Source organism: Rhinolophus sinicus, linkage group LG12, assembly GCF_036562045.2.
Source record: "Rhinolophus sinicus isolate RSC01 linkage group LG12, ASM3656204v1, whole genome shotgun sequence".
In the NCBI taxonomy this organism is placed as follows: Eukaryota; Metazoa; Chordata; class Mammalia; order Chiroptera; family Rhinolophidae; genus Rhinolophus; species Rhinolophus sinicus.
Window position 1 is genome coordinate 47,735,724 of NC_133761.1, and position 13,297 is coordinate 47,749,020.

At 42.1% G+C, this 13,297-nt stretch overlaps 1 protein-coding gene across 12 annotated transcripts in view; it reads left to right on the forward strand.

Annotated features, from left to right (window-relative positions):
- Positions 1-13,297, forward strand: part of RYR2 (ryanodine receptor 2) — a 567,150-nt gene that overhangs the window by 548,691 nt on the left and 5,162 nt on the right. For all 12 annotated transcript variants that reach the window (XM_074316777.1, XM_074316766.1, XM_074316767.1 and 9 more), the window contains 5 exons: positions 186-246; positions 1,464-1,610; positions 4,143-4,277; positions 11,331-11,487; positions 12,804-12,868. In XM_074316777.1, coding sequence (XP_074172878.1) covers positions 186-246; positions 1,464-1,610; positions 4,143-4,277; positions 11,331-11,487; positions 12,804-12,868 — 565 coding nt within the window. The remainder of the gene's footprint in view (positions 1-185; positions 247-1,463; positions 1,611-4,142; positions 4,278-11,330; positions 11,488-12,803; positions 12,869-13,297) is intronic.

Here is a 13,297-nt window from a genome sequence, read left to right on the forward strand (position 1 = left end):
TTGTTTTCCAAGATCCCTCTGAAAAAGCCTCACAAAATTCTGGGATGCATGGTCCCCAGAGCTCTCGGCTCTGCCCCAGCACCTGGGCTAGAACGAATCTCCTGGGATGGTGCCAGGCTTACCCCTGGGAAGTGACTGCAGCAGGCTCTGGAAGCTGTACAAACGCTTCTCCTTTGTCTTTCCAGCCTGAACTCCATCGATGTCAAGTATCAGATGTGGAAACTCGGAGTTGTTTTCACTGACAACGTAAGGGGCTTCGCTTCTGCGTACCAGCTCGCTCACTGGCTGGGTGTCAGGCTTCTGCAGGCAGAGAGATGGTCACTTAAGAGAGTCACTCAAACGTCCGTTCATTTCATCAGAACAGAGATGGGAAGGACCCACGGAAATATGTGATTAATCAGCCCACCTCTTGTTCCATTTCTTTCGATAGCTGAAAGATTAAAATGAAAATCTGTGTACATAAGAAAAGAAACTGAGATGCACATCAATGTGTATTTTCATTTAGGTTTCAGTTGGGCAATGGCATGCATCAACATTTTGTAGATGTTAAAAAGAATATTCTAAATACATAAAAAATTAAAAACATTCATTGTGATAAATTTTAATTTCCCCCAAATTAAATACATTATTGTATTCTTCTTGATTGATTCTTCTTTTACCCAAGAGCCTAAGGGCCTATGAAATAAACATAGGGCCTAAGTATATATCCAAATATAATGAAGAATATTATCTGTTACTAAAAGCCACTAGCTGCCAGGGCAGACCATCACATTTGACTGTCCTGGCTTGCTTAATAGCTTCACATTTTTTATTCTTAGAATTTTCAGTTTAAATAATTGTTACTACCGATTGTTTTATGTTCCCATTTGCTGGCTCTGGTAAGTTGCTGGCGAAAATCATGAGGCTTGGCCAAACAGGTCAGCTATAAATTTCTGCCGTGGGATCTCAGCCGTCCCCTGCTGGCCGCTGCCTGGTTCTCCCACCCGCCTCATACCCCAGGAATGGATCAGACCCTCAGGCCATCCTCTGTCCTGCCTCTGTGCTTCTCCTCCCTGCACAGCTCATTTTGTCCCCAAATCTCACTGTCATTGTAGCATTGACTTAGAGTGGACATGAGTTCCATTCTCCTAAAGACTGCTGACACCCGCAAAGTCTCCTGCCTCTAGCCCCACCTCACCCAGCCATGGGCCCAGAATTCTCCTAAGAGCATAAAACTGAGTCTTATAAGTGTGTTCTAGAAGTGTCACCTGTTAATAACGTGTCTTGCCGCTAATTTCTTCTCTAATAGTGGAAGCAACTCACCTGAATAAAAAGGAGGCCTGATCATATCATTGGAATTCTATGTTTATAGTCTAAGAAGATAAAGTAAATGGGGTGATTCTAATAGAATGGAACCAGAATAGCTCATGCCAATTGTCCCATGTTCTGTTTTCTGACATGCTTCCCCTGGTTCCTCCCCACAGTCCTTCCTCTACCTTGCCTGGTACATGACCATGTCCATTCTTGGGCACTATAACAACTTCTTTTTCGCTGCTCACCTTCTTGACATTGCCATGGGGTTCAAGACGTTGAGAACCATCTTGTCATCAGTGACTCACAATGGCAAACAGGTAAGAATTTACCTTTTTCTCCTCCTACAAACACTGAAAAGGCAACAAACCCATAGACCAACAAATATAAAGCCAAATCTCCAATGACAATATACAGGTTTAAAGATTTTTTTGAACGGAGGAGCTGCACTTTTTTTCTTATAAACCATGAGGAGTTTGAGAGGCCCCTAGACCTGCATTCAAGTCTGTGTGACTTTGGATAACTGATAATGTTTTAGATCTCTTCTCCCCCTTTTATAAAATGAATACAGTAAGAGGACCTACTTTATAGAGTTTTTGAGAACATGGAGGATTTAGCACAGGCCCTGCACATTCAGCACTTGGGACAACACTTGTCATTTTTGTCCCAATACGTTGTTTGCTCCACGTGACACTGTGGGGACCCAAATGTGTTGCTGTGTCCCGACACACTCGTGTTAGTAAGAAACATGAGGTGCCATATTCCTAATTTAATGTAATATATCAAAACTGGATTATTCATGGGACCTTTTCTTCACTTTTGAATTGGACAAAAAGAATAATAATATTTCATACTTGACAAGGTCATACTTAACTTGGAGGAAAACTGGCTGAATTCCAGATAATCAATTTATGTTTTAATGGAACCCAAGTGCAATGTTAAAACTTTTATTATTAATAAACGTACTTGAGAAGCATGTATTTATTGATTCATTCTCTATTTATCAAGTGTCCACTGGGAGGTGACACATGCTATGTTACTTAGATTAACAGAGTCCTTCTTTTCCAGAATCTTATAATCCAGTATATTTTTCAATCAGTGCCCCTCCAAAAAATCTTGAACTGTGTCCACAGTAAATTCACATTATCATGATCTTTAGTGTTCTAAATTTCAGCACTGTTCTTATATTTGTCATTTTAGTGTCTGAATCTGAGTGTGATGTGTGTGGCCTGTCGTGGGTCCAGTGACAAAAAATATATGATGCTGAGTCATCAGTCATCCAGTAAATTGGTTTGAGATCCTAATATATTTAGAGAACTGAGATGCTGAATCTATTGTGTGTTTCACACAGAAGATCTCGCGCTACTTTTAATTAATTTCTAAACTTTTTTTTGTGATTATTCCTTTACTTTTGAAGTATCAGTTTTTCATTTGCAGAAGTATGTAGAACTTAATAGTCCTTATAAGTAAACATGTAGAAATTTACAGTGGCTTTGCACTTAATTTATAGAAGTGAATTAAGCCCTCTGTTGATAAAACATGTTTTCTCAGGATAATTATAAAGTGATCTGTAAAAGGCTTAGTATATACTGATGCCATCAAGAGCAAAGGGTTGTGTTGTTATCGAGGGAAGTGACATAAAAAATAGTGTTTTAGAATTCTTGTGATATAACCAGAAAAATATTCTCACCAACTAGGTGAAAGTCACGTTTTTAACATATACATATTCTCTAAAGGTATAGTTTGGAATTAAAAAAAGATTACATAGAGCTAAAAGAAGACCTTTTAAACTGTGACATTTGAAAATAATTGACCTTCAAACAGTGATGGCTACCACCTATTAAAGTGTCTTTCACTTTATATTTACAAAGCACAACTTCTCAGTTTTATTTTTAAATATTTATATTACATATTATTAACAGTTGTGTATACCCAAATGTTAAAAGCAATGCAGATTCTTACTTAGTTTTAAGATTACAACCTATCTTACTATCATAGCAAAAATGATATAATTTTTAATTTTTTTAAGTTTTTCATTAAAATATGGCTAACATACAGTATTATATTAGTTTCAGGGTACACCATAGTTATTCAACATTTATATACCTAATGAAGTGATCACCATGATAAGGCCAGCAACCATCTGACACCGTACCATGCTATCACAGTATTATTGATTATATTTCCTGTGCTGTACGTTACATCCCTATGACTTGTTTATTTTATACTTGGAAATTTGAGCCTCTTATTCCCCTTCATCTTTTCCCCCTCTTTTTAAATTTTTCAATTATAGTTGACATTCAATATTATTTTATATTAGTTTGAGGTGTACCATAGTGGTTAGACATTTATATAATTTACAAAATGAATCCCCCTGACTAGTCTAGTACCCACCTGGCACGATACATAGTTATTACCATAAAAATAAGGTAGCTTTACTTAGGAATGTAAATAATTTAAATGGAATAGACCTTATAAAAAGAACATAATGCAGTATCTAGTACCAAATATTTAGAAGATAGAAAAATGAACATTTTTAGCTGCTTGCTAATATTAGTAATATGAATTTGGATGTGAAATGAAATCCAATTGTATTTATAACCCAGCTATGGTATGCACTCATTAGCCAATTAACTGGTCAAGTTTTGCCTAAAGTAGACTGACAACTTGATAAAATGAAGAGAATATGAAAACAGATCCCCCCCTGGGTGGTAAGAAAGGTAGATGAGGTATGGATCCCATTAGCTTCGTGTCAGTAAATCCAGGTTTGTACTTACAGAGTGCTCCCCTCGCACACTGATGTCACATGACTCGTATTTCTAATACATATTCAATGTCACATTGCTTTCCAGCTGGTATTAACCGTCGGCTTATTAGCTGTTGTCGTATACCTATATACTGTCGTGGCATTCAACTTTTTCCGAAAATTCTACAATAAAAGTGAAGACGGTGATACGCCAGATATGAAATGTGATGATATGCTAACGGTGAGTTCGTACACTTTTCTGCCAACTTTGCACACCTGTGGCACCAGCCCGGACCTGAGTAGAATTCCTGAGTAAAGTAGGGATAGCTGGAAGGATTCATGTGAACCTGTCGTTCATATGTTCCAGGGCAGCAGGGAAAATTATCTCCCTGGGGAACATTTTGAAATCTTAGTTATTTATTTGCCTTAGTGATTTTAAGTGAAATTAAGTCCAAAATATATCTTTTAATAGAACTGTTAGTTTGTGCTTTTATATTGAATATCTGGCTTAAATTACCTGCCTAGTCGAGGTTTTGAAATCAGCATATGTTAAAGCTCTCATGTTGTTTTATCACTGTTCTCTAACCTGCCTCTCTGATACAGGTAAATCAGAAATGACCATACCTGAGATCTTAGATAGGGAAGGGAAATTAGATCAAGTCTGTACCTCTAGCTGGAAGGATGACTCCTTCACTGAGCTCCAAATTGAGATGCCTACGTAATTGGGGGCAGTGGTAAAGTAAATAAATGAGACATCATTTAAACTAAAATTACTCTAGAAAAAATAGATGTCCCAAAAGAGTAACGAGAACTATTAATACTGTAAAGACTAGTAATTAAGACAGTTTTTATGCTGGAGAATGACAAATCAATGGAACAGATTAGAGTCTAGAAATAGATTTAGATGCACATGGAAATTAAAAATATGATAAAAGTGGCTTTCGAAATCATGGAATGAAAAATAATGCAATAAATGGTATTGGTACCATGGGCACACCACTTGGGGAAAATGGCTAAGAATGGATATCAACGTTGTTTCTTTAAATCAAAATAAATTCTGCATGGAACAAATATTTCAATGCAAAAAAAAAATACAATAAAAATAAAAGTGAGAACAGAATTTGATATTTGAACTAATAACATTAATAACAGTTTTTAGATGGGGAAAGGTATTTCTGAGCATGACATAAAACCTTAGCATCCATGAAAGTATAAAAACTTACATTCTAAAGAAACAACTATAAGCAGTCTTAAAGACAAATGACCAACAGGGAAAAAAACATTCAACACTATAACAGAGGGCCAATATCCTTAATTTACAGAATCCTCGTCACATCAGTAAGAAGAAATAAATGAGCAAATAGAAAAATGAGGAAATTATATGGCTAGACAATTCACAGTAAATAAATTCAGTCAGCTTATAAATAGGGAAGGATGTTTAGCGTCTATCATAATTAGAGAAATGCAAATCAAAACAATCAGTTGCCACCTTTTACCTGTCAGGTTTGCAAAATATTAAAGTTTGTTAATGCCCAGAGTTGTTGAATTGATGGAAAAACTGGCACTTTTCATGAACACTTGTTGGGAATTTAACGCAATTTTAGAGAAATTTTGCAATATCTATCAAATTTTTAAGTACCTTTTGGTCTGTGAGTTCCATTGCTAGTAATTGACCTAAACGTCTATTCACCAATAGGCCTATGTATGTTCAAAGAGAATAGCTGCTATCGCAAATTGGAAATGATCTAAATTATCATCAATAGAGTGCTGATTGATGAATCAATCATGGTAAATCTATATGATGGAATGTACATAACTATTTAAAAATAAGATAAATCTATACCTGTTGCTAAGGAAGGACATACAAATTACACTTAAGTGTGGGGAAAAAAGCAAGACACTGAAGAGTGTTGTGATAGAATCCTGATTGTGTAAGACTACACTCACACTCCAACGTGCTAGAATGTATATATTACATACGCTAGAATTGCATACAGCTTTTCTGGAAGGAAACATAGGAAACTGTTACAAGGGTTCCTACGGGGAGTAGGACCACAGATCAGGGAGAGAAAAAACTTATGCAATAAGAGACTGGTCACTAGTAGTGACCACCACCAGGGTCACTAACATGTGACACTTACCACCCCTCTGCGTCCCCACATCCCCACCAGTTCCATGCCATGGAAGGAGGAGACTTTAGAGACCTTCCATCTTCCTCCTGTGAGCTGCCTTTATATCCACCTTCTGTCTATCCGGTGATGCTAAAGACATGGGGTAGCAGCTGCCCAGGGTCAGGGAGCAGAGACTGGGGGTGGTGACGGGGCATGAAGGAGGGTCAGTAAGTACTGACCTCAGGTCATTTGCCTACAGTAACTCTGGGGAGATCAATTTCCCTTCGAGGAGACACATCTCATGATTCTAAGTCTCAAAATCCATCGGCCTCGGGTCAGAAAGCTGCACTGAGCTTGCGCAATCCCAGAGGGTGTGGTGCTCAAGGACTTCCTCAGGACTGGTGGGAATAGGGGTGATGTCAGGTGGTGATAGTTGGTGGCCTGTGTTAGATGCTGGGGACAGTATGTCACCTGAGACCCTTCTACTACCACAGGAAGACCCCTGTAGCGTCCTGGTCTCTTCTGCATATCAGGAGTCACATCTGACATTGTTTGCGTGGTGCTAATAGCATCACAGATGTCCACATGGGACTCTTGTTCCTGTGTGAATTCCCACTGCTTTTGTTCGTTTGAAGAAGCTGTGCATTATTTGGACAAGAGGTGGGCTAAGGAGACGGCCGCCGTCACCTGGTTGATTTTACCCGATTACATGGGAGGTGGGGAGAGAAGGTAGAGAGTTTGCCTCACGCCAGGAGGAGGAAAGAAGGCGTCTTGGTGTTTCCACCTGTGGGCTCGGGACTGAACGAGGCCTGGATTTTGTTCAGTGTGAGGAGTTTCTGTCCTAGTGGGTGAGAGTGTCCCCGCTCAGCTCTGTGTGGGTGCTGACATCTCTCTTTCACAGGAAATGTTCTGTGCAGCCTTTGGCTGGGCGAGGCTGGAGGCATCGTCCGTGCACAGCTTCGTTGCTGCTTTCTTTCAAGAGGAAAGTCAGTTGCATGACACCAGCCGCCTCTCAGCTGAGGCTGCTCACTGCTGCCCATCACCAGACCAGACAGGCCCATCTAGCTGATTGTCCACAAAACTCCCACTTCAGGGGCCACACCACCTGGACGGACCTTACAGTGTCAGGTCTAAACACCCCGTTCAGTTTGCCTCTTACCAATACTTGTGCAGCAAGTTTGAAACGCCAACCACGTTCAAAATGTCACCAATCATGTACTGTCACGTTCATGAAGTTAGAGACTGGTATAAGCAAGCGGCCAGCAGGACAGCAGTGTGGCCGGCAGTGGCACGTGTAATTGAATCAGTTCTCCAGAGAGAATCCCTGCTTTGTGCTTGTCTCCCTCACATTCCCTTTCACAGGGTGAAGTCCAGTGTTCTCACAGAGACGAGGTTTCCTCCCTCGCCTCACCTTGTATCCACATCACCCTGAGTTTCCGTGGCCTGTTGTTTCAGGTTGTTTCTTGGGGTCTGAAGGGACAAGTGCAGGTTTTCACAGGGACATGATTCACCCTGAAGTGCTCCAGAATTTACAGCAGGTGGCGCTGTGGCTATGGCTGTGCAGACCTGGCGATTCACATTTGCATTTCTTTTTTTCTTCCTTCCTTCCTTCCTTCCTTCCTTCCTTCCTTCCTTCCTTCCTTCCTTCCTTCCTTCCTTCCTTCCTTCCCCACCTCACTGTCTTTCTTTCTTTCTTTCTTTCTTTCTTTCTTTCTTTCTTTCTTTCTTTCTTTCTTTCTTTCTTTCTTTCTTTCTTTCCTTGCTTATTTAGGATCTTGGTGTTTTGAGCCTAGGAATCTAATTAAACCATCAGTATCCTGAGGGAACTTGAAGCTCTTCTGCAAGAATTTAGGAGGAGAAAGTGAAAAGTGATCTAAAGTTCTGAAGTCCTGGACAAAAGCTGATTGTAGCTGGAGACCAGGGAGCCTGACTCAGAATCTATAAGGGGTGGGCAGGGGCATACATCTCAAAAGGAGGGGTTCTCCAAGGCAAACAAATGAGAAACAAAAACTCACAGACACAGACAACAGTGGTTACCAGAGGGTAAAGGGGTGAGGGGGTGGTAGATAAGGGTAAAGGGGATCAAATATATGGTGATGGAAGGAGAACCAACTCTGGGTGGTGAACACACAATGGGATTTATAGATGATGTAATACAGAATTGTACACCTGAAATCTGTGTAACTTTACTAACAATTGTCACACCAATAAACTTTAATTTAAAAAAAAAAGAAGGGGTTCTCACCCTGAGATGCACAGAGAAATCACCAGGGCAGCTATTACACATCCACCCCAGGCCCCCAGAACCAGAAACTGCAGGGAGGGGATCAAGACGTGTATTCTGGAAAAAGCTTCCCAGGTGGTTGAGAGAGAGAGAGTACATTCCTCAGGAGGTAAGCTGTTTAGGTAATAGTTCTAAATCACTGATTTTATCCCACCTTCCCAACAAATGACCTGTCTTTCTACTTCATCCTCTCTCAATCTCTCTGTCTCTCTATCTCTGGCTCTCCTTTTTTTTTGCTGACATAAAACTCTTACAAGGATCTCCACCAATCCACTGAAGTTGGTTCCCCTTGAGTTTCCTAAGGATGAAGCCCTTTAGGAGGTGGAGAGGGGAGGGGCATAGAATAAGGACACCTTGAGAATTAACTGCCTGTTCCCAATGTTTGTAACATGAGCCGCCTTCTTTTCCGATTACCAGGATTTTTTGAACAGGGTATATATTTTGTCCTGCAGAATTACTCCTTTCCATTCGCCAGCTCTTATTATCCAGGTTGAAGCAGATTCTATAAAAAGGAAGGTGGATGAAAGCATTTCCATTTTCGGGAGCAGAATGATCATCTGACAGTTGAGAGCTCAGCGGCCATGTTAGTGGGTGTCACCCTGCCTCACATTGGAACCAGGGTGACTTTCTGCTGGTTCTGGGGACAGCCTGGGCGTGGAGGGAGGGTCAGAGTGGGAAAATCAGTATCAAAATCCCACAGGTGTACTGTGCACTTTGCTCTTTTAACATTTGGTATTTTATCGAGTCCCGATAATTAATCCACAAGACTGTACCTATTTTTGCATCATAGCCATCAGTTTGTTATTGAAATACGGTGGAATCCCTTTCTCAAAACTTTCAGGGTGGTCACAGAATGAAGGTGACCGGGGAGATGGGGATACTGCTAGGAAAGGCGAGACAGCTGACCAGAGAACTGAAAAGAAGAGGCATTTGCTTTGGTGACTTAGTCTCATCCTTGGTCTCCGACTATCCATGTCTACAAACTAACAGCGAATCATTCTCTTGAGGATGGACTCATATTAACCGGCTCCTAAGAGTTGGATGTATGAGTTGGAATACCACCATCCTGCTCATGCAACAAGTCAATACATTCTCATCCCTATAGAAGAACTCTGTGCGGGAAGCAGCCTACAACCACAAAAGTCCTGGTCAGCAGGAATTAGCAGGAGGAACCACCTGGATGGTCTTAGTCCTGTAAGTGTCAAACAAGCAGGGCCTAGACTGGGAACTACAGTGACACTGCTGGCCCACCATGGGTGTTGGTGTGGGCACCTGAGGGCCAGACTTAGACATGGAGAGGTGCCAGACCAGAGCCAGGTAGATTGTCCAAATGGAGTCCCTTGCTCAAAGACGGGGATCACAAGCAAAGCAGAGTATGGTGAGGCCAGAAAGGATGGCCTCTGTTAGTTCATTAAGTAGAGGGCACAGCTGCAGGAATGATGCTATCAATTTCCTGTGGCCACTGTTAAGTACATATGAGGACAGATTTGGAGAAAAACATATAACCCCAATATTTCCTTAGTAAGAAATGCATATGGCAAAAACAATTACAGCAGTATGCATGAGAATATATGAAAACAAGGTTTCCTCTTCCCAGAGATCCACTGTTAACCATTTCAAGCACTGTTTTAGCCACACTAAGAAATGAATGCCATATCCCAAGGTGTTTTTTAAAGTGGTTGCCTTCAAACGTTTACTTCCAGAGACTGATTCAGTAGCTGGCCCTGAAATCTGAATGTTCACGTTTTCAGGAGACCCGGTGCATAGTCAGGTTCACCCCGTCGGTCTCATCGGCTGTTTCTGAAGGGCTTTCTGGCCCCTGTGCAGGAGACCATGACCCAGCAGAGCAGCTGTTGGAGGGGCAGGGCACAGCGGCCTCGCAATGCTCCTGGGTCATTGTGTGCCAGACTGACAAGCCTCTTTGCTGAGTGACACAATCTTTAGTTAATTCTGCTCATTCAATTCCAGGCATCGGACACAGGAAACTTTTTATATTCTGCATCTATCAATACATTAGCTGTTGAACTGTGAGTGTGTGGGTGTCACCTTGCTGCCTGTTCTTTGCCAGCACTTGGTGCTTTTTAAGGTGATCTGAGAATTTGAGATGTATGAGTTGAGGCTGTGCGGTCTCCACGAGAACAGCTGGCCCCGCATATCTTTTCACTCTTCATTCACAGGACAGAACCCACAACAAAGAATCATCGGACCCCAAATGTGAACCGTGCTGGGGTGGGGGGGGCCCTGCCCCAAAGCTTGTCCTTTTCCACAGTGGGCACTTGTGCTCTATTTATCGTGGGATGCTTTAATGTTTCCGGGTTTAAACAGTGAGCTGCAGTGTCCTCCCTGTCTCTTCCCTGTGTCTTTCTTCTTTATTCTAGATATTAGAGTAGAAAAATATTTCAGCGTCATATTCACATAAGTGAGGAGAGTATGAGTGTTAAGTCTGTCTTTTCTACCTTAATTTCTAAGACTCCATTGCGTTATACATTGGGCATTTACTTCCCCATTCCTAGGTCTGTGATGCTTAAAAAAAAAAAAAAAAAAATGAGCAATGCAATTCAATACAGATTTGTTGATCTTAATGAGATCTTAATGGGTTACGTATGCCAGATGCTGGTGAGGCATTTTTTTTTACATTTTCTGCGAGGTGTGACAGAGGTGCTGAGAGAGTGTACGGGGTAGCATTTGTGAACCGACCAGACTGTGAGGGCTGAGTCTGCATGACAATGACAGATGCTGAAACAAAAGCAGGCAGCAGAGCATGCAGAGAATCTCACAGTCCCCAGAGCAAGGATTGGGAGCTGGAGAGAGAGCCTGAGGCCGTGGGATGGAAATGGGAACATTCCTCCGGGAAGTGATGGTAGGAAGTGACGGCATCTCTCTCTCTCTCTCTCCCCAGTGCTACATGTTCCACATGTACGTTGGGGTTCGTGCCGGAGGGGGCATTGGGGATGAAATTGAAGATCCCGCCGGCGACGAATACGAGATCTACCGTATCATCTTTGACATCACTTTCTTCTTCTTTGTAATTGTCATCCTCCTGGCCATCATACAAGGTGAGGATGCAGAGCTGGAGCCATCATGTTCCCTGACCTTGAAGGGAGGGTAAGCGTGTCAAGTGTTTTCTGGAAAAGCTGGGGAGAACTTTCCCTTTCAGCCTTTCTTCATTTGGAATCTGTGAAGGGGAAAACAGAGAAGCATGGCCTTCTTGGGGTCTAGGGGAAGATGGATACAGGTCCATTTGGCCTCCTTTCACATAACACAATGGAAAGAGCACTTACCTGGCTTTGATTCCCAGCCCTGTCACTGACGAGCCTTTACAACTCCGGGTGGGTGAGCTGTTTAACTATTTGGGTCTATCAAGTGGAGATGGATTAAATCTTGGAGTCATAGTGTTGTTGAAACGTTAAAAAAAAAAAAAGATGCACATTTAAGGAGCCCTGTGAGATGGTGGTGGTGTTCACATTTGAAGAAAATGAGCAGTAAGGCGTCTAAGTCTCTTGGCCCAAAGGCACAGCTGGAAAGTGTGAGGGCTGGAACGAAACCCCCTGAGCCCTCACTTACAACCACGGTTCCACACTGACCCGTTAGTTCTTCCTTTTGCCCGTGGTAATGTGGAGTGTGGTGCTTTTCTCCCTCAGAAAAATCACTCATGTTATCTTTTTCTGCTTACACATTTCTCCTGGCTTAAATGTCAATAAAAGTGATATTATCTCCAAGTTCTACAGGCATAAATGGTACTGTTTTCAGTACAGTAGTACATGAACAGGCTTAAAGGAATCATGATCCATTTTTTATGTCTATTGAGGATAACGGTAATGTGTTTCGTAAGAGGGCAAAGTCATTAAGACATTTGGAAGAAAACGTGCAGCCAACCAGTCCCAGGAGAGAAGCAGCTGTTAAGTTCCGGCTGCCGCAACAGACAGTGTCATGGAAAGTTTATGAGAAACTTGTGGAAAAATGATTGGAGGCACATTCCTCACAGTTAATACAGTAATGTTGGATTTCCAGCATTAGTGCATGAAACTCTTAGTGGAATTTTCTGTACTATACAACCGTACATCTCGGTTGCTCTTTCTTGGTATGGCGGTCTCCATACCAAGTTAACCGAAGGTTTTTCCTGCTCTGTCACCTCGTTGTTAGCCCCATTTCAGGGAGTGTAGGCCCTGTAACTGCACATATTCCCACCCCCAAAGAGAGAACACCACGTCTCTGTAGGAGCATCAAGTACGTGCTCCCTTTTCCCACGTTCTGAGCATTTCCCAGGCTGGCCGCACAGTTTCCCTTCCGTGGAAGGATTAGCCAGGAGTTATGAACTTAATTATGATTCTCTGATTGATAAAGATTAAATCGCATCTTTGCTTAACACTAGGTTTAATTATTGATGCTTTTGGCGAACTGAGAGACCAACAGGAACAAGTCAAAGAAGACATGGAGGTCAGTCTCTCTGTTTCTTTCTCAGCTTTTTTGTTCTTGACTGAACACATTTTCCTCATTCTCTTTATCAAGGAATCCTGACTGTGGGAAGAAGGGGGAAAGGACATAAGGTGTGGCTTCCTCGGCCTGTTTTACATTCTAGCAATTCACAAAATTGAGCAGTGCTTGAGGCTGGATCTGTGGGGGGCCTGGGTCCATGCAAACAGTCATATGGCACCATGCACCCATCAGGGAGCAGAAGGCTGTCCATTCAAAATGGGGGGGGGGGGTTCACTAACAAATAAGTAAACAGGTGAATACAGAGCAGCGTGGATGCCCTCAGGGGAGGAAACCCTGAGTGCTGGGGCCTCTGAGGCTGGTGTCTCAATTCCTCTTGGATAATCAGGGAAGCTCCTCAGACAAGGGATCCCAAGCTGAGGCCTGGAGATT